The sequence below is a fragment of the Manacus vitellinus genome, unplaced genomic scaffold (assembly GCF_001715985.3).
Source record: "Manacus vitellinus isolate BGI_N305 unplaced genomic scaffold, ASM171598v3 scaffold_52_pilon, whole genome shotgun sequence".
NCBI classification, from domain to species: domain Eukaryota; kingdom Metazoa; phylum Chordata; class Aves; order Passeriformes; family Pipridae; genus Manacus; species Manacus vitellinus.
The window spans coordinates 4,269,729-4,290,949 of NW_021940628.1; the positions used below are offsets into that span (position 1 = coordinate 4,269,729).

The following is a 21,221-nucleotide window of genomic DNA, read 5'->3' on the forward strand; positions in this document are numbered from 1 at the left end:
GGATATTACATCTCCTCTACAGTTACCATTGGCAGGGATTTCCATTAGAGACCCTGGTATTTTCCATACCTGTTTTATTCCCACCTGAAGTTTCAGATTGAATGGCAATTTGATGTGCACCGTTTCAGCAGAAGACAAGTTTTATTTGTGAACAAGTTTGTGCAAAATGTCCAGAACAACTCATTCTGCTGGTTTTATGGGATCCTGCCCACAAACAATAAGGGAAGATTTGCAGGCGTTGCTTTGCCAGACAACTGGAATTTATAAATCAGAACGGATGGGCCACGGTGTGCAGTGGAGCTTTGCTTGTATCAGTAATAATTTCTATGAATAAACATCAATAGCAGTTCACTGCTGCTGAAAGGAGGAGGTTTGGCAGTCATCAAGTTCCCTGTTTGTTATGGATAAAGGGCTCGGGAGCTTCTCTGCATCACCTGGGTGCCCCAGACCTGCCTGAATACCCGAGTTCAGCTCTCACAGCCCTTCTGATGAAGGTTTCTCTGCAGGAATGGCCAGAGCGGTGACAATAACCAGCAGACTGGTGAGGGGAGAGGTTAGTTCTCCAGGGAATGGGCTGAACTCCCTCAAAACAGGGATCTTTTTCTGCTGAGGACGAGCAGCAGATGAAAGGCAGTGGGGCAGGGCTGTTGCGCTCAGCTGCACGAGGCACCTGGCAGACAGGGTCGTGCTGTGCCTGCTCTGATTGCTGTTGCTTTTCCTGTTTATGCTTAAGGCCAGACTAGAAACGCAGGGATTTTACAAAGGATCATAGCCCAAGGCATCCCTGCCTGTGGCCAGGCATGTCTGGATCAGAGAGCAGAGGGGAGGGGGGATGCGTGACTGCGCCAGCCGAGAGCCCTCGCTGGGTAAACACCTCTCCTACATGGGCCTGATTTGCCCTCTGGGAGCCTGATTTACCCCCTGGCTGATGGCACCCACCCCTCAGACACTGCTCTCCTCACTCCCTGGGCTGCCCCTGCCCAGCTCCTCTCGGGTGCCTCTCCCAGCCCAGCCAAGGCCATCCCGAGGCACTGGCTGCCCCTTCCCTGCCCATCTTCTCCAGGTTTCAGCCTCGGATCAGGCTATTCCTGGCATGCAGAATCTGCCACTCCCAGGGCTCCCAGGCTCTCTGAGCAACAACAATCACCATTTCAGCCTCTCATTGCACCCCAGGAGGACCCCCTGCTCTGCCCAGGCCGTTCTGTGAGCCCACCCCAGCTCAGCCCACCTGCATCCCAGCAGTCCTGGGGGCTTCATCTCCTGAGTTAGGTGGGTCTTCAGCACAGATTTAATCCTGGCCTGGCTGTTTGGAACTCACAACATCCTTCCTGCTTTATTGTCCCACCTGAAGGATCCCCATTGGTTTATGAGAAGGGGGCACTGAACATGGAGGAAAGCCAGCCCAGATAACAAATTCTCAGTGTGGGCAGCCCTGTTTTCATCACCACAGCTCTATTTGAATGCTGTCTGCAACACTTTTCCTCCTGGGTGTGAAACAAACTTGAACTTGCCCGTTGCAGTGTCCATGGGTTGTTCCTTTCCCCACACCATGGGAAGATGCTGTCGAGGAAGGGCCCATCTGGTTGCAATTTCACTTTTTAAAGCTTTACATAAACACTGCTGTAAAAAGCAATGACATGCAGATCAGGGAACTAATAGCTTCATGTGGGGCCTCAGCAGTGTCATCAGCCCCTGCAGACACACTCAGCCTCACAGGACAGAGAGCAGAGCTCCACCTCTGTCAGAGGACACCTTACAAGAAGAGGGAATTCGGTCCTTTCCAGCTGCTCTGTGTTAATCTCCTTTTTAAATAGTTATCCAAGAAACACCACAGTGCAGGCTGACCATAAATTTTGTGTTAGTTAATGAGGTTGTTCCCAAACCTTCTGCTTCATTTGGCTGACCACAGCTCTGGGAATGGCTGAAGCCCCCAGGGCCCTGTGGCATCTTGCAGGACAGTGGAGGTGACACAGTTTGGGCTCAGTGACTGTCTGGCTGCTATTCCCTGTATCTTATTTCCTGCTTTGGAGGGATTTGCTCCTTCCAACCCTGGCACTGCAGCCTCTGCAGTGAGAGCCCCCTCCCTGCTCTGGCAGTGGGTGTGGGGTGGCAGGAGCTGTGTCCGGGGGGCTCTGCCAGGGGCACAGTGGGCACTGGGCGTTGGCTGGGATCTGTGTCACACACATCACTGGGAGCACAAAGCGCCAGCCCTTCCGCTGGGACACTGTCGGTGTGACAGGCAAGGCTCTTGTGTAAGAGGCTATAAAATCTGTATTTTCAGCTGCATGGAGCTTTCCAGAAGCAGACCCAGCAGGGCAGGTTTGCACAGGCGGTGGGATATTCCCCTGTGGGGCAGAGTCCTGCTCCCCAGGGCTGTCCCCACGTGCCCTTGCCGTGCTCCTGCTCCCCGGGCGAGCGCTGCAGTGCCCGCTGCAAACTGACTGTCACCGTGTCCCTGTAAGGGACACAGTCATTAGCATCTGCATTTTACAGATGGAGGAAGCATTGCACAGAAGCAACTTGTCCAATGTCATTTAGGGCAGATGAGGCAGATCTGAAGCCCAGCCCTGCTCCCGAGCCAGCCCCAGCTCTGCACACAGTGACTCACCCAGCAAACACGTTCCTCCCCCAGGAACTGTACCCCATGCTATGGATGGGGGATTATTTTTGTGTCTTTGCTGCCTAGGCCTTGGGCTCAGAACGTAGCCAGGAGCTGGAGAGGTGGTCCCAGGGCTGCCCCAGTGGAGCAGGACATTGCCATTCAGGAGGAGAGCACAGTGTTACAGCTCTTGCCCTGCCTGTACTGTGGAGAGGAGAGAGGAATTTTGTCCTCAGCTTTTCTTCCAGAGACCTTCTCTGGGAATCAGATATTCATAAAAACCCCAGCTTTCCTCACCTCCCTAACTGGACTCCTGGGATCACAGGATGTGCTGGAGGCAAGATATCTAATTAGGGAACTGAGCAGGCTCTGGCTGTGAGTGGTGGTTTCAGCCTCGGTGACGTTGTGGCAGCTGCGGGAGCGAAGCTGTCCCTGCAGGGTCCCTGCTGTTTAATGGGGTTTTGGAAGTGGCCACAGGAGGAGAAGCACAGCTGCTGTGTGGCAGAGGGAGCTTTGTGTCCCAGGAGACTTCAGAAAATAAGTTGCTTTTATAGAAAATAAGAAATTAAACTGTCCAGTGCACACCTGCTCCTGCAGTCTGGATACCTCCTCTGGACTGGGCTGGCCTGTGTCTGGGACATGCCCGGGGTCCCCAAGCCTCCTTGGTGCTGTGCCCTGGCCCATGTTTGTCCTCGGGAGCACAGAGCCCATTTCTGAGCAGTGAGAATGGCTGTTTTCAGGAATTCCAAAGGAATGTTTGGAAGAGCCAGACACAAAGATGCTTTCCTGACAGCTGATGTGACATGGAGCCAGGCAGGGTCAGGAGCTCTCTGTGGGTGTCCCGAGCCAGCGAGCAGTGCTCTGTGTCCCACCCCAGCCAGCCAGCCCTGGGGCCAGCCCGGGGCCAGCCCGGCACAGCCGCCCCTGGCACTGCCCTGGGGCCTCACTCACGTGGTCGATGAGCTCCTTGATCATGCCATTCCACTGGCCCTTCTCGTCCTGCGCCCCGTACTTCCCGTCCTCCACCAGCCGGATCTCGTAGGAGAAGCCCAGGATGATGGCCAGCTCCTTGAGCAGGTCGATGCAGTAGCCCTCGAAGCGGTCGTTCCCAAACAGGGCCGTGTCGGACTTTCGGAACATGACAAAGGGCTCCTCCTGCACCAGGGGAGGCAGAAAGTCCCCATCAGGGTCAGCTGGAGGCAGGGCCACCCCTGTGGGTCAGCCCGAGCCACCGGGCACCAGCTCTTCAGGCAGGGCTGGCACCGTGACATGTCGAGAATAAATTAACTTTGCACAGCACATCAGCTAATTAGCAACCTTGTTTACCCCACAAAATTTAATTTTGTCTCTCTGAGCAGCCAACTGTTTTCCATTTGGTAGGATTTCAGGGAGAAAAATAACCATTTCATGCTCTGAAAATGAAGTGTTAGAAACAGTAAAAGAGGGGGAGGACAAACTCACCCCTGAGTCCTGCACCCAGGAGCTGCAGTGAGCAGGGGGCTGGTGGGTGAAATTCGGGGTGAGGGGGCTGTGCATGGCTGGGGCCACCCCAAAACGTCCCCCATTCAGCTCGTGTTGCTCTGTGCTGGCACCACCTGATGGACACGGGGCCCTGCTGCTGCCCAGGGAAGCTCTGTGCCTGTGCTGCAGGTACAGCTGCCCTGGCAGGGCTGGGGGTGCAGAACCACGGCAGAGCTGAGCCCCAGCACAGGGGAGGCAGAAGTACTCTGTGACCTGTGGGTCTGTCCCCTCCAGCAGGGGCACAGGAGGGCACACAGTGAAGGCCAGAGCCCGTTGGTGACTCTCAGGCTTGGGCAGCCACCGAGGACGAGGGACACTGGGGAGCCCGAGGGAAAAACGTGTGGAGGACAGATGGAAATGGGAAAGGATGGTGGGCAGCAGGCAAGGGCTGGAAGGCAAGTGGAGGGTAAAGCATCTCCAGCAGTGAGACTCAAATCAGGGGTGTCTGCAGGGCTCCTGCCCTTGCTGGGAGTGGCCAGTGTGGGGAGGGCTCGTGCTTTGCTCTGGTGACCAGCCCCTGTGGGATTGCTCAGGGATGGGGGGCTCGAGGAGGTGGGAGAGGAGGTCTGGAGCCCTGGTTAGAGCTGGGCTTGGTGGGGGTGGGCATCCTGCCCAGGGTGTGCTCCAGGGAGGGGCTCAGGGCCCAGAGTGGGACTGTGCCAGCCAGGAGGCTGCTGGCTCTGGTCACCTGCCAGGCCCCCCCTCTGTGTGCCCCTGGAGGGGACAGGGGGCCCGTCTGGCCTCGCAGCAGGGTCAGGGGGGACGTGGGAGTGCCTGGACCCACTTGCAGAGTTCTAAAGCCCGACTGATCTCCTCAGCCTGGCACGCGCTGCTCGGCTCAGCCCCGCTCTCCCCGCCGCCTCCTCGGCTCTCTGCTCTGGAATTAGTGCTTTGTTTGGGAATCAGCTGAATCCATGGATCCTGATATAAATACGCCGGCTCCAGAGCAGCCATAAAGCACTATTAATTTTGGGAAGCGCTGTAGGGATTACATACATATTTAACAGCCGAAGCACTGAACATTAGGACGCCACTCGCTTCAGTAATGTATCTCCAGGTCTCAAACATTTCCTAGGGGGTAATTCTGAACTCTGTGAACCACTTATTCACGGACTATTTCACAATTTATTACTGAAAATGGCCAGACATCCAATTCACAAGCTCTCTCGGTTTGCTAATCGATTTCTCAGTGAAGGTGCCCTCAATTTCATAACTTCACAGTTCCCATATTGCTTGGGGAGAGCAGTGCTGGCTGCTGGGGTAATATTTCTCTTCCAACAAGTCACTGCAATATGAGCAAAAGGGGAAAAAAATAACCTTTCATGCTTTTCCTTTTAGAGGCTCCTCCTATGGCTTTTCTCCCGTCATTTACAGTAGTGCAGAAGTACAAAGGGGTGTTGCAAATGCAAATAACATTTAGGGTTGTACTTTATATTTTAGACACCAGTATACGAAATGCAGTTACTGCAGAACTCAGGTCTGAGCACGTTCCCTCCTCCTGCAGGCACAGGGATCCCAGGGTGGCTGGGGCTCCAGGGTGGGTACCCCATGCATGTGCCCAGGCCCACAATTAATGGGAACTGGTATCACCCTGTGCCTTATGTAATTTGTACAAGCTCACAGAGCACGGGATGGAAATGCTGCCTGAAAAAAGCATGTCCAGGGCAGATGGCTGACAGTCCCCTCCTGGCCCCATCCATGTGCATTATGGTGTGGCCTTTGAGGTGCAGGGAGTACCACAGCCCAGGCCCAGACCTTTCCACAGCCATGGAAATGTTTCATTGGAACAAATGCCATGTGGTGGATGGGAAGTTTGTTAGGAGGAGTGACTGATTTGCAAGGAGAGCTGCAGCAGCATCTGCCTCTGGCTCACGTTCTGCTTCCACTCTGCTCACCCCTTGCTGAGGGACACAATACCTCTGGTTCCAGCCTTTCTTCTGCCCTGGACCAGGTGTTCCCTTTCTCTATTCCCCTCTGGGTACTCTCAGTCCTATTCCTTTCACAATACAAATCCCCACTTTATCAGGTCACATCCTCTTGGGAAGGGAAGGACGTTACAAGGGATCACACTGCTCCGGACTGGGGAATGCATTCCCACTGGCTCTGTTCTGTCTGTACCTTTGTGTTCCCTGAAAACATGGAACATAAAAGGGCCAGAAAATTTCCCAAGGCAAGCCTGTAACTCAGCACCATTTTGGGGCAGGTTGGCCAAGGGCTGATGTGTTTTGTTGCTTCCCAGTGACAAACCACGAGCCGTGTGGGACCCGATGCCACCAGTCATAATTCATTAGCTGGCCAATAAAACCTCATTGTGATCCAATGCCTGCTGTCAGATCCAATAGTGAGCGGGAGAACAGAATGCAGCACGACGGGGAGAGCGGGGGAGACCCGGCAGTGAGCTGGAGATCCCTGATATCCAGGGACAGGGCACCTCAGTGCAGGGACAGGGCACTCTGGTGCAGGGACAGGGCACCTCAGTGCAGCAACAGGGCACCCCAGAGCAGGGACAGGGCACCCCAGAGCAGGGACAGGGCACCTCAGTGCAGGGACAGGACACCCCAGAGCAGGGACAGGGCACCTCAGTGCAGGGACAGGGCACTCTGGTACAGGGACAGGGCACTCCAGAGCAGGGATAGGGCACCCCAGAGCAGGAACAGGGCACTCCAGAGCAGGGACAGGGCACTCCAGAGCAGGAACAGGGCACTCTGGTGCCCAGCTGAGCCCAGCCCTGTCGGGGCCTCTCCCGCAATCTGTGCTGGGGGCTGCGAGTTTTCAGAGGGGTTTTCAGAGGGGTTTTCAGAGGAGTTCTCTGCTCAGAGCGGTTTTCAGAGGTATGGGGTGTCCCTGGGGGGGAGGACAAGGACAGGAGGGCAGTCTCCTACCAGGACTGTGGTGACAATCAGAGATCTGTTGCTCAGCGAGTCCGTGACGTTCGGGCCTCGTCCTCGGGAGATTTCCGTGATGTTCAAACCGTCGGAAGGGCTCCAGGCTCCCACCTGAAAGAAACCAAAGCAACGAGTGAACCCCCTCCTCACCTTCCTCAGTCCCTTTCTCGCAATCCTCGCTTGCTCCCAGCATCCTACTGGCCTGGAAGAGGGAACTTCCTTCTTTCATCTACAGTAAACAGCAGCAAAGCTGGAATTACCGTCTTGTCTCACCCAAGAGAACCAACCCTTCAGCTGCAGGTCACTCCAGTGGCACTGGGGCTGAATGAATGAACAATTTGCAAAGGCACTGCATAGAGCAACAGTCAGACCCCACTAAAGAGTCAAATCTGGGCAAGGGTAAAGCACCACAAATCTGAGGTCATTTTCTTTCTTCTCTGTTACCCCACCGCTTTGCTTTGGTGAGGAGGATTAAAAATGACTCAAACAGCTCCACAGATCCCTGGAAGGAGCCATTTCTGCCCTCTGTGCCATCTGTGGGCATTTCTAACACATCCCTTGTCAGGGCCCTGGGCCACCCTTCAGGGAAATGCCTCAGTCCTGGCAGCACATCTGGAGGAAGGGATGGCAGCAGCCCTGCCCAGGCACGGCACAGGCACACCAGCTCCATTTCAGGTGCTCTGTTTCTCTCAAGCTGTCAAATTTAATAAATTATTAGACTTTGAAGAAGTCCATTGATCCAGAAATGCCAAACATGTCTGTATTTACCAGCAGTGATCTGGGCAGCGCTCAGCCTGTTAACCTGATCTCTGCAGGTGCAGGGGAGGCTCTGGGACAAACTTTGAAGGCAGGAGTGGATGAAGGACTGTGACGGGGAGAGAAAACGTCAGGAAGGCTGGAGGGATGTGGGGCTGCTGCCAGCAAACAGAGCAGGGTGGCCACGGAGCCAAACTGACAGCGAGAAAAAACCAAACCCCACCTGGAAATGGGAACAGAACGATCCATCTGTAGGGTCAAACTGCGAGGTGGGACGCGCAGAGAAGCCAAAGGCAGCCAGCTCAAACCGCCGGGGAGCCAGCAGCTTCCCATCTTTTATTTATTGCTGTTTTTAAGATTCTTCAGCCTCTTCAGCAGTCCAAGGGGAGAACTTGGTTTTACTGCATCCCCAGAAAGAGACTTTGTAATGAGCAATGCTGCCTGGCAAAAAAAAGTGTCATAAATTCTAGAAGAGTTTCCACGAACTTTGTGAAAGGTTTTAAATATTTCAGGTAAAACTGAAGCAATCCCCATCTCTGCCTTGGATCACACAACAGCTGCAATGTCAAAAAATTATTATTATTGTGAATGGGAAAGGAGAAGCAAGTCCAAGAGGCCCCAGATTGCTGCACTGCAGCTCCAGACACCTCTGCCTTGCTACGTTTTCTTTAAGAAAATTAAATACATGGCACTTAAGACTGAATTAATCAGTTTAAGATATTAAAAAAGGGAAGGAAAAGGAAAAAAGTGCATTAAGAGAAGAACTGCGCGAGTCAGATAGTCAAACTACACGTAATTAGGTTTCGTTAATACTCCTGTAATCCCTGGAACATCCAGGAGCTATGAGGGAATCAGGGGTTCAGTCCTAAAGCTCAGCAAACATAAGCTGTGATACATAATGCACAATCCGGGTGGGATTTGTTTGTGGGCTGGTGTTTTGTTAGTTCAGATTAACTATTGACAGAATCCCTGCTTCAACAGAGATTTGACATCGATACTTTAAAACCCCTCTGGAGCTGACAGGAAGCTTTCAGAGAAATAATAGTGGGAGCTGTGAAATCTCTGAATTATTGGAGACAAAAGCTGACGGGGTGTGCAGGGGCCGTGTCGGGGTTTGGCGGCTTCCAGCGGGTTTGGTGTGACACAGATCTGCAGTAAATCCAGCTGGTGCCAGCTGGGAGGGGAGGGGGTTTGACAGGTGATGCTGCAGCTCTGCTGAACCTTTGGGTTCACGTGGTGTCAAGCACTGGCACGTTTTCTATTACCTGACCAACAGAGCTCCAGAGCGTCGGTGCTGCTGGACTTGGAAAAGGCCTGGTTTATTTTTGGTTTAGACTCTAGGAACAAGGCTGCAAAAATCAGCTCTTGTGAGATGGTGGCATCTTCCCCCCCTCCTTCCTTGGGGGTCACTGGGTTGATTTGAAATGTTTTCTTTATTCTGTACTTGACACCAGAAGCTCCCCACCCGCAGAGGGCCGTGGTGACCTTGTGCTGTGTTACTGAGGCACGGAGCTGCTGCTGTGGGGGGAGTGTGGCAGCAATTCCTGCCAAAGCCAAGGAAAACAAACCGGGGGGAAGGGGATGGGGCACAGGCTGGAGGGTCCCCGGGAGCCTCGTGGTGCAGGATCTGTCCCCTCCAAATGGAGGGTTGACCCATGGCTGCCTCCAGCCCCGGGGCTGCCTCCCTGTGCCGAGTGATTAATTCCCTGGAAAAGTCACCTGTGCTCGTGGTCCATGTGCTGCAGAGTTAATTGAAACCCTCCCTACTCCCAGCCGGGTGTCCCGTGGACACAGAACCTGTCACTGCCCAGAGGTGACAAGCCCAGCACTGTTCTGGCTGCCAGAGGCACTTTGTACCTGTTGGAAATCAGACTCTGCTCTAGAAGGGGCCTTGCTGCCCTGCCAACTTCCTCCTGTACAGGTGCGAGGCACCTGTGGCAGAACGGGGACACAGTCATCACAGAGGGGTCAGAGCAGAGAATTCCTTGGGAATCACACTCACTGCTCTCTGTCTTCAACCAGCTGGTCTCACCTTGGAACCCACATTCTAAGGGCTTTAAGGCTTGCATGTTGCCTTTTTCTTTTCTTTTTTTTTAAAGTATTTGAAGAAAAGGAAATTAAATCCTCAGGAACACCCGGGATCAGATTTGTGCATCAGCCTCGTATTTCTGTGCCCAGAGGAGATTTGCACTAATTTGGAGGATCCAAGGCTGCAGCCTTTTTGCCCTTGGCCCTCATGACCCCCCCAGCCAGCCAGGCAAAACCAAACTTTGCTGTTTTCCTTATTGTCCCTTAGGCAATAAAATAAAATACCCACTGCATCCTCCTGCGAAATCCAGGCTGGGATCAGCCGGTGCCATTCCCAAGCCTTGGGCAGGGTCACGGTGGGAATTCACACCAGGTGATGCTCCCCAGAGCTGTGGCCTCCAAGAGCCAAGGGTTTGTGAGCCAGGCCAGCAAGAGCGAGTGGGACAGGAGATATTCCTGCCTGGCCTGGGCAGGGAAGGGTTACTGGATGCTCAGAAAGTGTCTTCTGCCTCTGTTATCCCAGGAAAGTGCTACAAGCACTTCTGCAATCTGTAATCCCACGCTCTGGCTTCAGGGCGAGTGAGTCATGGTTGAGTCGTGGAAAGGGATCTGAGAAATCCCACAAAGTGAATATCCTTTTATATAAACCCCAGAAACCTGGAATCAGTACAACGCCAACCATTTCTCTGTTGCTTGAGCACCAGGGTTTAGCCTCAGCCACATGCAGATAAGACAAGCCCTGCCTACCTTTTCGAGTCCGTCTTCTTTGAGGCTGATGATATCCAAATCAAAATCTGTCCGTAAACCACTGGTTTTATTGAAGACGATTCGTCCCGTTAATCCTTCCCACTGGGCCTGTGCAAGGGAGAAAAAGTAGCAGGGCTGTTACTTGGTATCATAAATAATCTTTTGCCCTCCACTGTATGTTCTTTTAATTAGTCCTTATGCTGGATCTTTCTCCCTAAAGAGCCTGATTAATTAATAATCCCCCCGTCACTGCTCAGGCTGCAGACGGAGCTGGAGATTTTCTTAACTCTCTTGCAGTCCTTGCTACAATTTCTGTTCGCACCTTTTGTGTTCTCCAGCTGTTGCAGGATGTGATGACTCAGTAGAAAACACTGGTGTTTATCAGGGCATCCTTGTGGCTCTGTTTATCCTTGTGGTGCTGATAAAGGCTGGCTGCAGGAGCCGGCTCTGGGGCAGCTCCCCTCGAGTTCAGAAACAACCCCTTTGTGCACGAACCTACTGCTGCTTCCAAGGGGTGTGGAAGCTGAAATGGCCTGAACGCTTCCCTCTGTCCTTCCAGGTGGACAGTGGAGCAGAAGGGGCCAAGAGCTTGTCCGTGCAAGCAGGCTCTGTGGTTTGGAAACGGGCACAGGAGTCTGGGGTGGGTGCTGCCTGAGTCCCTGGTTCACTCTTTGGCAGCACAAGGACGAGGCAGGTGCCCAGTGGGGCTGGAGACACCCTGTTCCTGGAGATTTTCAGTGCTTGGCTGGCCAAGGTCCTGCACAGCCTGGTCTGACTGGGGAGCTCGTCCTGCTCGGAGCAGGACCTGGGGGTAAAGATGCCTAAATTTGATTTAACCAAAATTATTCTGGGATTCTGTTTCTCTCGCACTGTAGACTTTGCAGCACCCCCAGAATTAATGTCTCTGATTTAGGAGGTGAGAGAGCCCCTGTACCAGCTGCTCCCAGTACCAGGAGGTGTGCAGTGCCTGTGCTGCCCAGGACAGTGCTGGCTGTGCTGGAGCACCATCCCGAGGGGATGCTCCCGTGGGAATGCCAGGCTGCTGCCACGGTTTGCTGCTCTGCAGTCACATCCCCAGCTGAGCCTCGGGCTGTCCCCCCTGCACAGCCCCCTGTGCTCCCCTCGCTGGGAAACGTGTTTCCTTTATGGGTGGGGGAGCTTGAAATGTCCCGTGTGATGGAAGTGGCACAGTGATTCTCGGGGGAGTGACTGGCGTGTCTCCCAGCAGATCCGCTGCTCTGGCTCCCCCTCATTAATTCCTGAGGAGCAGTGACAGCCTGCTCCCAGCCTGGCCCCCCAGAGTCCCGGGAGGGCTGGTGTTTGCTCACTTGGGCGTGCAGGTGGTTTGCCTGTGGAGCCCCCCGGGAGCCAGGGCAAACACGGAATGTTTGCTGTGCCCGACTGGAGCAAACACAGCTGTGTGTGGAGCCCGGCAGCTCTGCGGGGCTGCACAGCCCGGCTGAGGACCCAGCCTGGGGCTGCAGGACCAGCCTGGGGCTGCTCTGCCTCAGGAGTTTGGAGGGAGCAGTGCCGGTGTGGTTGGTTGCAGCAGGGAGAGGCTGATCCCTGCAACGGGCTGACACGGTGCCAGAGAGGAAAACAACAGGCAGGCACTGGAGTGTGAGGCACAGGGTGATTTGCAAAAGGAGCCAACCAAACAAATTATTTACACTCTGTTTTGGCAGCCAGCTGGAGTGATGCTCTGCAGAGGGAACAAAGCATGGAAAAGGAGAGAGAGGCAGGGAGAGGACAGATTCCATCCTCGGTGCCTGTTAAGGGAAAAGTTCATTCTCTCTCTGCAGTGGGAACTGTTCTCCTGTTCTCCTCCCTTGGCTCTGTGTGCTCCATGTACAGCTCTGGCAGTGCTGGGGTGGGCACAGTCTCATGGCACCGATGGCTCAGCAGGTGACAGCAGCCAGACCATAGTAACGACTGACAGTGTCCTCTGCTCTTCTCTTGGAAAACTTCAGAGGGTTTTATACCCAGCCTATAAATGTGGCCCAGTCACACACCCAACACAGCAGCCAACCCTTGGCTCACCATGGGAAGAGCCACAGGCGCCGAAGTTTAAAAAGCACTTGGGTAAATAAGGGGTTTATCACAAAGAGGGCTCTCAGGGTGTGCAGTGTCTCCCTCCAGCTCTGCCTTTGTTTTTCCTTAGGTGAGGGCTTGTTTTTGCAGACTGAGTGTGCACCCCAGGGCCAGTCTCAGTGACACATGGGAGGTTTCAGCTCCTGGGGGATGTTTTGGTGTGGCTGCATGGGTGTTATTTTGAAGGCAGAGGTTTTTTCTTTCCGGGTGCCCTGGTGTGTGTCTGTGCTTCCACCCAGCTGTACCTGCCCGGGCAGGGGATGTTTCCTGACCCTGGACCCGCCGAGCCTCCTCCCCCCGTCCCCGTGCTGGCCCCCCCAGCCAGGCCCCTCCTGCTGGGAAGTGCTGTGGTCCCCAGCCAGGCTTTTACCTCCTTGATGAAGTTCATGAAGCGGCCGCCGAACCTCCAGGCCTTGTGGCGGTGGCACTGCAGGGAGTTCACCGTCATCTGCGGGGCGCGCTGGTAGCACACGGACACCACGTGCACGGCGTCGTACAGCAGGGCAGCGTCTGTCTAAAGGGAGGGCAGCAGTAGGGTGGCCATAGTGGCCCCCGAGCCAGGGGGCACTCGGGGGGGCCGTGAGGTGTCGTAGGAGAAGGTGGAACCCTCCCTGAGTTACCTCCTGCCAACACCCACAGACCCCAGGGTTCCTCTGTCCGTGTCCCACCGACTATCCCTTGGCTCTTTAGACCAAAAACTTGTAAGTTCTGTCTAAAATCAGTGATTTTTAGAAGTGTCATTTGTCTGTGAGCAGCTATTCTGGTTGTTTCTTGCACATTTCCTGCTGTGGTGTCAAACAGGGAGGCAGCGATTTCTAAATGTAGAAGATAGTAACAGAGTTTTCCTATTGAGTCTGTTTTGTCTGAGTGCAAAAAAACCCCTATATGAGAACATATTTTCCACACTATTTTATACATGGGAAAATAAGAAACAGGGATGTTAAACGGCTTGTTTATGGGCACAGAATTTTTCAAAAACGACCCAAACTGTCACCAAAATCAGGACCTTGTGAATTTGTAACATATTTCAGCATTTCAGTGATTTCAACTAGGGGGAACTTTTTTTTTCTTCCATGTAATATGATGGTTTTAGATTCAATTTGAGATGCCCTATCTCACCTCCAAACACTGATCAAGAGAATTGGATTTATTTTTCACTCCAGTGTGGTAAGACCTCCTAGTGGAAATGCATTATTTGCTGGCTTCACAGAGCCACAAAACAGATGCGAGTGTAGCAGCATCATAATAAACCACAATAAACCAAAATAACATAGCAAATAACTGGGCAAACATCTAACAGGACGTAGCCATGGAGAATATCCTCCAGTGCTGGCAGCCATCCCCGTGACCTTCCCTTCCCTCAGCACCCGAGCATGAAGAGCAGGAGCCTGACCTGCCTCCGTGGGGGGGTGAGGGCCACAGCAGGGACAGGCTTTGTGAATTTGGGGCTGGGGAAGAGCGGGGCAAGGACACGTCCAGGCAATTTCATGGGGAATTACAGACTGCAATGCCCAGCTGAGCCCTCGCCCTCGCTGGATGGACACCTGGCAAACACAAATCCAAGGCAGCTCCCTCTGGGGGAGCACACGGGGGCTGGGGAAGGAGGCAGCACTGGGGGCTCAGCTGGGGCAGGGGAGCCAGGGGGCTGTGTGGGCTCCTCCAACAACAAAGGGAACAGGAGGGATCCGAGCAGCCATTTCAAGGTGAAGGTCTGGGAGGCTGTGCCGCTGCCGGGCTGGTGCTGGCAGAGCTGAAGGGAGGGAAGGAGGGAGCAGTCAGCAGTCGCGGGGTCGGGACGGCCTCGCAGGGAAGACAGATGGGCGAGCAGGTGCTGTACCTTCCGAGCAGGAACTCGGCGGAGCAGAGCTGCCATCAGCCCCTAAAAGGAGTCATCAAACTGCAGCACAGCCCATCTCAGGGCAGTGCTCTGGTGCTTTGTCCCTGCACCAGCCTGAGCACTGCCCGGCTCAGCCCAGCCGGTGCTCCCAGCACAGACCAGTGCTGCTGCTCCCGGGGCTGAGGGGGGCTGGCACCCCTGGGACAGGCCTGGCTGCCTCTGCTGGGAGCAGATCTGTTGGCAGCTGGGGCCGAGCAGGAGCGTTAACACAGCAGTGGGGTTCGGGCTCCACTGCCAGACTCGCTGCTCGGAGGGGCAGTTATTGCGGAAGGCAAGAAACTACCTCGGGGCAGATACCGGGGGTCAGTTCTTACTGGTGCAAGAGCCAATAAAAGTAACATTTAGGTCTTAACGACTGTTCCTGCCTTTCCTACCCCCACCCCCCGTGCCCTCCCGTACCATCATCACTCCATCGAGCAGCCCCAGCTCCGCCTTGGGCGCCGACTGCAGCCGCTCCATGGCCCACTTCTCGATGATGGAGGACACGTGGGGGTTCTCCACGTTGAGGATCCGGAAGCCGGTCAGGTTCACCCCAGAGTAGCGATATGGTTCTAGGTCTAATGCATAAAGATCCTTAAAAGAGAGAAACCGGTTTAAACATTTTGTTTAGCTTTGTTTGGTTTGAGTTTTCTGCGTCGGTTCGTGTCTGTGTTTGGAGCGAGACAGCAGAGCCCTCAGAAGGTGGGAGGGAGGACACATCCCTCAGGAATTCAGAGGACTGTGCCGTCTGTTGCCATCACTCTCTGCTTGCAGAGGCTTGGAGGTGTTGGTGGAATTTGGGTGCCGTATGTGCAGGTTCCCACACACACAGCGTAAGGGAACTCCTACCAAAGAGCCAAGAACTCGCTCTCTGCTTGAAAGAGACAAATAAATTGTGGGGAGAAAACCAGAATCACTGCCTGTGACCCTGAAAAAAGAGATTTGCGACCCAGGGAGGGAGGATAAGGCAGAACTCCTGTATCTGAAGCTCCCGGGGGCCTTTCCACGAAGGATTTGCTGGGAGTGCTGAAGCCCACGGGGTGCTGTGGATGACAGAGTCACTCTGAATGCAGAACACCAATTTGCAGACTATCAAAGAGGAACTAAGACGCATTTCTTGACATTCCGACCAGCCTACACAGTCTGCAGATGAATGAGGGTGCCCTTTATAGGATGTAAAGAGCCCAGAGCCAGGCAGTGCTCGGCTCTGCTGGCTGCTGGCCCGTGAGCATCGCTTGGCAGGCACTGAGGGGGCACTGGGGGGGCACTGGGGGCACTGCTCTGGTGCAGCTCTGGGCTCTCCACATGTCTGAATATCAGCTTCAGTTCAGGGATTAACTGCAGTGCTCAGGAGCTAGTCTGGGTAGGCTGGGGTTGGACAGCACGGCAGGAGCATGTCCAGCTGCTCTGCTCCCCAAATCCAGGCATCTCCCGAGGGGCTGAGCCAGGCAGTGAGTGGAGACAGCAGGCAGGAGATGTGTAATGGCTTTGTTAATGGGAACATATTTAATGGGACATATTTAATCAGGGCTTGCCCTGAACAACTTCTGCAGGCATTTAATAGTAGTAAAAAGGGGGGAGGCGAGAGGGCAACAGCACTGTCCTCTGTGATAGGGTGTGGGGTGAGTGTGGGAGAGACATTCACTGCTCTCACAAGGGCCTGGAAAAAGAGGTGAAATACAGCACGAGGGGCTGTGGCTGTGGCTGTGCTCTCTGTTGGGGCTGTGCTCTGGGATGGGGCTGTATTCTGGAATGGGGCTGTGCTCTGGGATAGGCTGTGCTCTGGGATGGGGCTGTGCTCTGGGCTGGGGCTGTGCTCTGGGCTGGGGCTGTGCTCTGGGATGGGCTGTGCTCTGGGATGGGCCATGCTCTGGGATGGGCTGTGCTGGTGGACACAGCCATGCTGTGGGACCAGCAGCATCCGTCAGCAGCGAGCTCTGCTGTGCCCATGGAGGGCTGGAGGAGTCCCACACACGCTGCCCTAAGCAAAGCAGAACAACAGCAGCACTTGCCAGCAACTAAGACTTCATTCTCCACGGGGGAGTGAGGGTTCTCACGGCTGTTTTGCTTTAATAAGCTTTGGGGGGTTGATCTTTCCCGTAAGCCTGGCCTGGCCTCGCTGCTGATGGATGCAGTGCTTGAGCCTGCAGGTGCAGCGGGACCGAGTCATTAATCACCTCACAACAGAGGTCAGGCCTTGGCTGTTTGTGGGGTTTTTTTCCCCCTGAAAAATTGCAGTTCAGACTTGCATGTTCTGTTAAAGGGCACTGTGAAAACCAGGCTATGATGGTGACTTTTAAATGACTTAGGGCAGCTGAGGGCCAATACAGTTGTTTGACCTCAGACAGGTGCTCATGTCAGCTGGCTGTGAGGGAGGGCAGCATTCCTGTGCCTGACCCACTGGAATAAATCTGTTTTTTCAAGATTCATAACTTTTAATCAGACACTTCAGTTTGTATTCTGGCCATCTCTTAGATCCTGCCAGTATTTTGGGTGCCCTCCCTGCCCTGTTGCTCCCCACTGACCCTTCCTTTCACCAAGTTCCTACAGAAACCAAGCTCCCATCAGATCACTTCTGGGTTCCACTTTAAATCTCAGCTGCAGCCAGATTTATCAGCTCCTGGAACCAGAGGATAATTCAGAACACCAGCTGAGCGTCAGGGCGTGGGGAGGTGTGGAGGAGAATCACCAGATCAGTTTCTTCTGGATTTTCTGCTCCTGCACAGCCACAAATTGAAACATCTGGTTCTATTTTCCACCTCATCTACATTCCCTTTCACTCATTATTTTCTGTGCTGCAGATTAATTCTCCCCTCACACCCTGTATTTCATTCCTGGTGTTCCTGTGATGCTCTCCCCCCTCCCCAGTTAACCCATCCCGGGTTCCTCGGGGGTGGTGGCAGTGCTGGGGACTGATCCTCACCACCTCCTGCACCCACAGGCAGAGGTGGAAATAGGGGTGTCCAGGGAGGGCATCCCGGTGTGGAGCCCATGGGGGAGGTTCCCCCACAGCTGGTCGGGAGCCCTGGGCGGACACAGCTTTGTCCAGGGGGCTGGGAATTGGCACATCTGCCAGGACTCACTTCACAGGCTGCTGAAAACCCCCAGGATTTGCAGCTTAGGGGTTCTCCCTGCAGGGACCTGGGTGTCAAAGCTGTGTGTGCCAGGGATGGGGGCTCAGCAGTCCCAGTTCCTCCTCCCCCTCCTCCTCCTCCTCCTCCTCCTCCTGTGGAAAAGGCTGATGGGGCTGTGCCGGAGTCAGTGAACTGTAGTCGTGCTGCCTAGCAAAGTGTTGAAGCATTTCATGCCAAGTGTTGATACACTGTGCTCAGTATTGACTGGGGACCTTTTAGAAACATTCAGTATAACATAATAGACTAATTCATTAGCACCCCATGGGTCTCGTACTGGGGAAGCTGAAGCACAGGCATTGCAAGCTAGGAAAACATTGCCTTAAGGAATGACAGATTAAAATATCTTTCCCATGATATAACTGTTATTTCAGGAAAGTGGCATTAATTGTGATTGCTTATCTATTAATTTATTATAATTCCTCTTTTCCCACCTCCAGGCTGTACCTACACATGAAATGTACTCCAGGCTCAGCTGGGGCTGATTAATAGGAGGTTATCTGGGAAATGCTTAAAGCTGCCTGGAATAGATAATGGCAGCAGGGGTAATTAAAATGTCTTTTGCATTTGAAAAATAAATTTTGCAGTTTTTAAGGGTTAGTTTAGTCTGTTTCTTTCCTAAAGGCAAAAAGATAAATTGGATTTTCAAAATCACACAAAATTCAACAGTAGACTAGACAATAGCATCTTAAATGGAGACACAAGTGGCCCTGCCAGGAAAGCCAAATGCCTCCAGGAGCCAGAGAGGAACTGGCCTGTGTTTAACAGAGGGGAGTTAATGTCAGGCTGAGTTCATCCTCTGCAAAATAAACCTGCAGGAATGAACTCTGGACCGCAGCAGGCTGCTCCTGGCTCTGCAGGGAGATCTGGGAGGGCACACAGTGCTCATCCTCAGCTCCTGCTGAAACAGGGTCCCACCAAACCCCGTGTGGGGGCTGCAGCCTGGCACACTCACTGTGCTCACCCCAGTGCCCAGGGAGCTGCACCCAAACCAAAGGGACTGGGAGGGGAAATGAAACCAGAACCCACACCCATGCCAGCCAGAGCTACTCCGTAGGAATGACCCGTCCTGAAGGAGGGGAAGGAAGAACTGCCATCTCTCAGGTGACCCCAGCCCTGCTCTCCCCTCTGTAGGGTTCCCTTGCATTTCCCACCCCACTGCAGTGCCCGCCTGGACTGGACCCCCACCCCACCCAGCAGGGAGGGTACGAGGTGTGTGCACAGACAGATACTTTACCAGGGTGGTGAAGATGAAGTGGTAGTACTCTGTCATCATTCCCATTGCCATGGCCTTGAGGAGAGGAGGGAAAGGAGGTTAGTGAAGTAGATACAAGAATATAACATCCCTTCCCCTTCAGTGCCCACCTGTGTCATGACTCTGCCTGTCCCTCCTCCATGGGCATGACAGTGGGATCCTAACTGAGTGCCTGGTTTAGAAATGGGGCTGTGAAGGCACAAGGATGAGGAGTGGGAACATCCCCCATCCCTCATCCCTCTGAAATCATGTCCAGACCCTCGGGCCCTTGGCCAGCCCAGCTCCAGGCTCCTGCCAGCCCCGGCACAGAGGATGGCTCGTGCAGATTGCTGGGCTCTGCATAGCTGAGCACTGCAGAGAACAGGCTGTCCTGTGAGCTCTGCCAGAGCACAGGCGTGGGCTGAAGGGGCCTTGGCTGGATGACCATGTCCAGACCCTGCACAGCACAGGGGAACACGTTTGAGTCTATGAACAAGGTCACCTTGGAGCTGGTGGCTGGTGACTGGGAAGAGATTCCCATGGGTTTGCCTGGGATGCTGACTCTGTGAGCATGTTTTCTGGAGAAAACACATGCAAGAGCACTTTAAAATCCCCACTCATGGGAAAGTGACTTCAAGTCCCCGCCGGTAACATTTGCTTCCCTTGGATTTTGTTAAAATTACTAGGGCGGAATTTAGCTCCGAGGAAGGAAGTGACAGTCTGAGAAGAAGTGAGACATCAAAAAACAGGGGAAAAGGAAAGGCTCTGGATTGTAAGCCTACATATTGTGACTCCAGCGTGTGATTTCACCCAGGTTTCCTGCTCTGGGAGTAGCTTTCAGAAGGTCTGGAGGCTGTTGCTGTGTGGCCACGTGCTGTCCTATCCTGTTCCCCCCATCCCTGCCTGGCTGGTGGATCTGCTGGGCTGCATTGTAGCTCCCTCCCTGCTGCACACCCTGGTGCAAAGAGCTGGAGCACCTCAGTATGGGAAGCATCAGTTAGAGATGGGAAAGCAATCAGGAGGAAATCATGAAATTCCAGTTCGGGTCCATTTTGGATCATTTTGGATGTAGGTGAGGAGCCCAGAGCTGCTGTAGGAAGGAGGCTCTGGCTCCCCAGCACTGGCAGCCCAGGGCAGGATGCATCTGGGTTTGTGGGGAAATGAATAAATGATCCTGCTGGTGGATAAGCCACGGGGTGGGAGCAGCAGCTCCTGTAGAGCTGCCAGGCCCAGCTGTGCCCTGCAGGGGCTGCTCAGGACAGAGCTGTGGGGGAGCCTCAGAGTGCATGTGGAGTGATAACCAGGGACCAAAACCAAGGAAGGCTGGAGAACCTGGGGCAGGATGGGAAGGACTGACTCTCCAGGAGATGGATGGCTTTGGCTTTGCCCAGTTTGTACTTTGGGTGTAAAAGTGCTGTTCCACAAGTGAACGAGGCACCTCTAGGTGTGCATTTCTTGATACAGGTAGGAAGGGGAGGAAAATATGAGGTTTATAAGCTTTCTAATCTTGAGCAGCTGTGAGTGACCTGCAGATCATGGCTCACTGCTGTGAGCCTGCCTGGTGCTGCACACCAGAGCAGACAGGTGTGCAGAGACTGCTCGGGCTGTGGTTTGGGTTTGTGCACCTTCCCAGGCTCTGAAAATGCTTCACAGTATTTCCCTCAGTAAAAATAACCCTGTATAGTGTTGTTAAGCTGAAATGCACAGCTTCAGGTCCTGACAAAAACCCAACACACACATAGAACCAGCCAGAAGGACTTAGAGAGACTTGTCTCCCCCTAGTCCCCCCTCTCCTCCATCTTCCTCACTCTGCACTCGCAGTGATGAGCAGAGCAGATGGCACAATAAACTATAATAAACTGCATAACAAGTGAGCAGCACCAAACACAGCCAGCACGGGAAAACACAGGCAGGAGACAATGAGCCCCTTCTATTGCTTTCCGTAATAATCCCTCCCAGGCTTTCCAAGTTCTCTGAGCACTTCCCTTCATTTTGCATCAAGCAGGCTGCAGGAGGAGGCACTTGCCTTGTGCTCTCTTTCTCAGCCCTTCAGGGGATTTATTTAGTCTGTGTGGTGGTGTCGTGCTGGGCTGAGAGGAGCAACACTTCCAGTGGCTGGCTTTTACTATCTTTGTGAGAGTCTTTGCCTCATATTGACCCCAAAATCCAAAGGCACTTGGGAATGAGGAGGAGCTGGGGTGAGCAGCAAGAATGCCAGTGGAGGATCTCGTGGAGAAAGAAAGGAGAGCCCAAATGAATGGAAAATCACTGACATCTGGCTTAAAGTCCAAGAATTGCAGACCGTGCTGGGGAAGGGCCAGAGGATGCTGCCCTCCAGCTGGGCCTGGCTGGG

The 21,221-nt window shown here is 53.8% G+C and overlaps 1 protein-coding gene across 1 annotated transcript in view; it reads right to left on the reverse strand.

Annotated features, from left to right (window-relative positions):
- Positions 1 to 21,221, reverse strand: part of GRIK3 (glutamate ionotropic receptor kainate type subunit 3) — a 42,857-nt gene that overhangs the window by 17,815 nt on the left and 3,821 nt on the right. The window contains exons 4-10 of the mRNA XM_029963067.1: positions 19,000 to 19,061; positions 18,872 to 18,925; positions 14,924 to 15,097; positions 12,998 to 13,141; positions 10,537 to 10,644; positions 7,003 to 7,116; positions 3,551 to 3,754 (exon numbers count right to left, since the gene is read on the reverse strand). Coding sequence (XP_029818927.1) covers positions 3,551 to 3,754; positions 7,003 to 7,116; positions 10,537 to 10,644; positions 12,998 to 13,141; positions 14,924 to 15,097; positions 18,872 to 18,925; positions 19,000 to 19,061 — 860 coding nt within the window. The remainder of the gene's footprint in view (positions 1 to 3,550; positions 3,755 to 7,002; positions 7,117 to 10,536; positions 10,645 to 12,997; positions 13,142 to 14,923; positions 15,098 to 18,871; positions 18,926 to 18,999; positions 19,062 to 21,221) is intronic.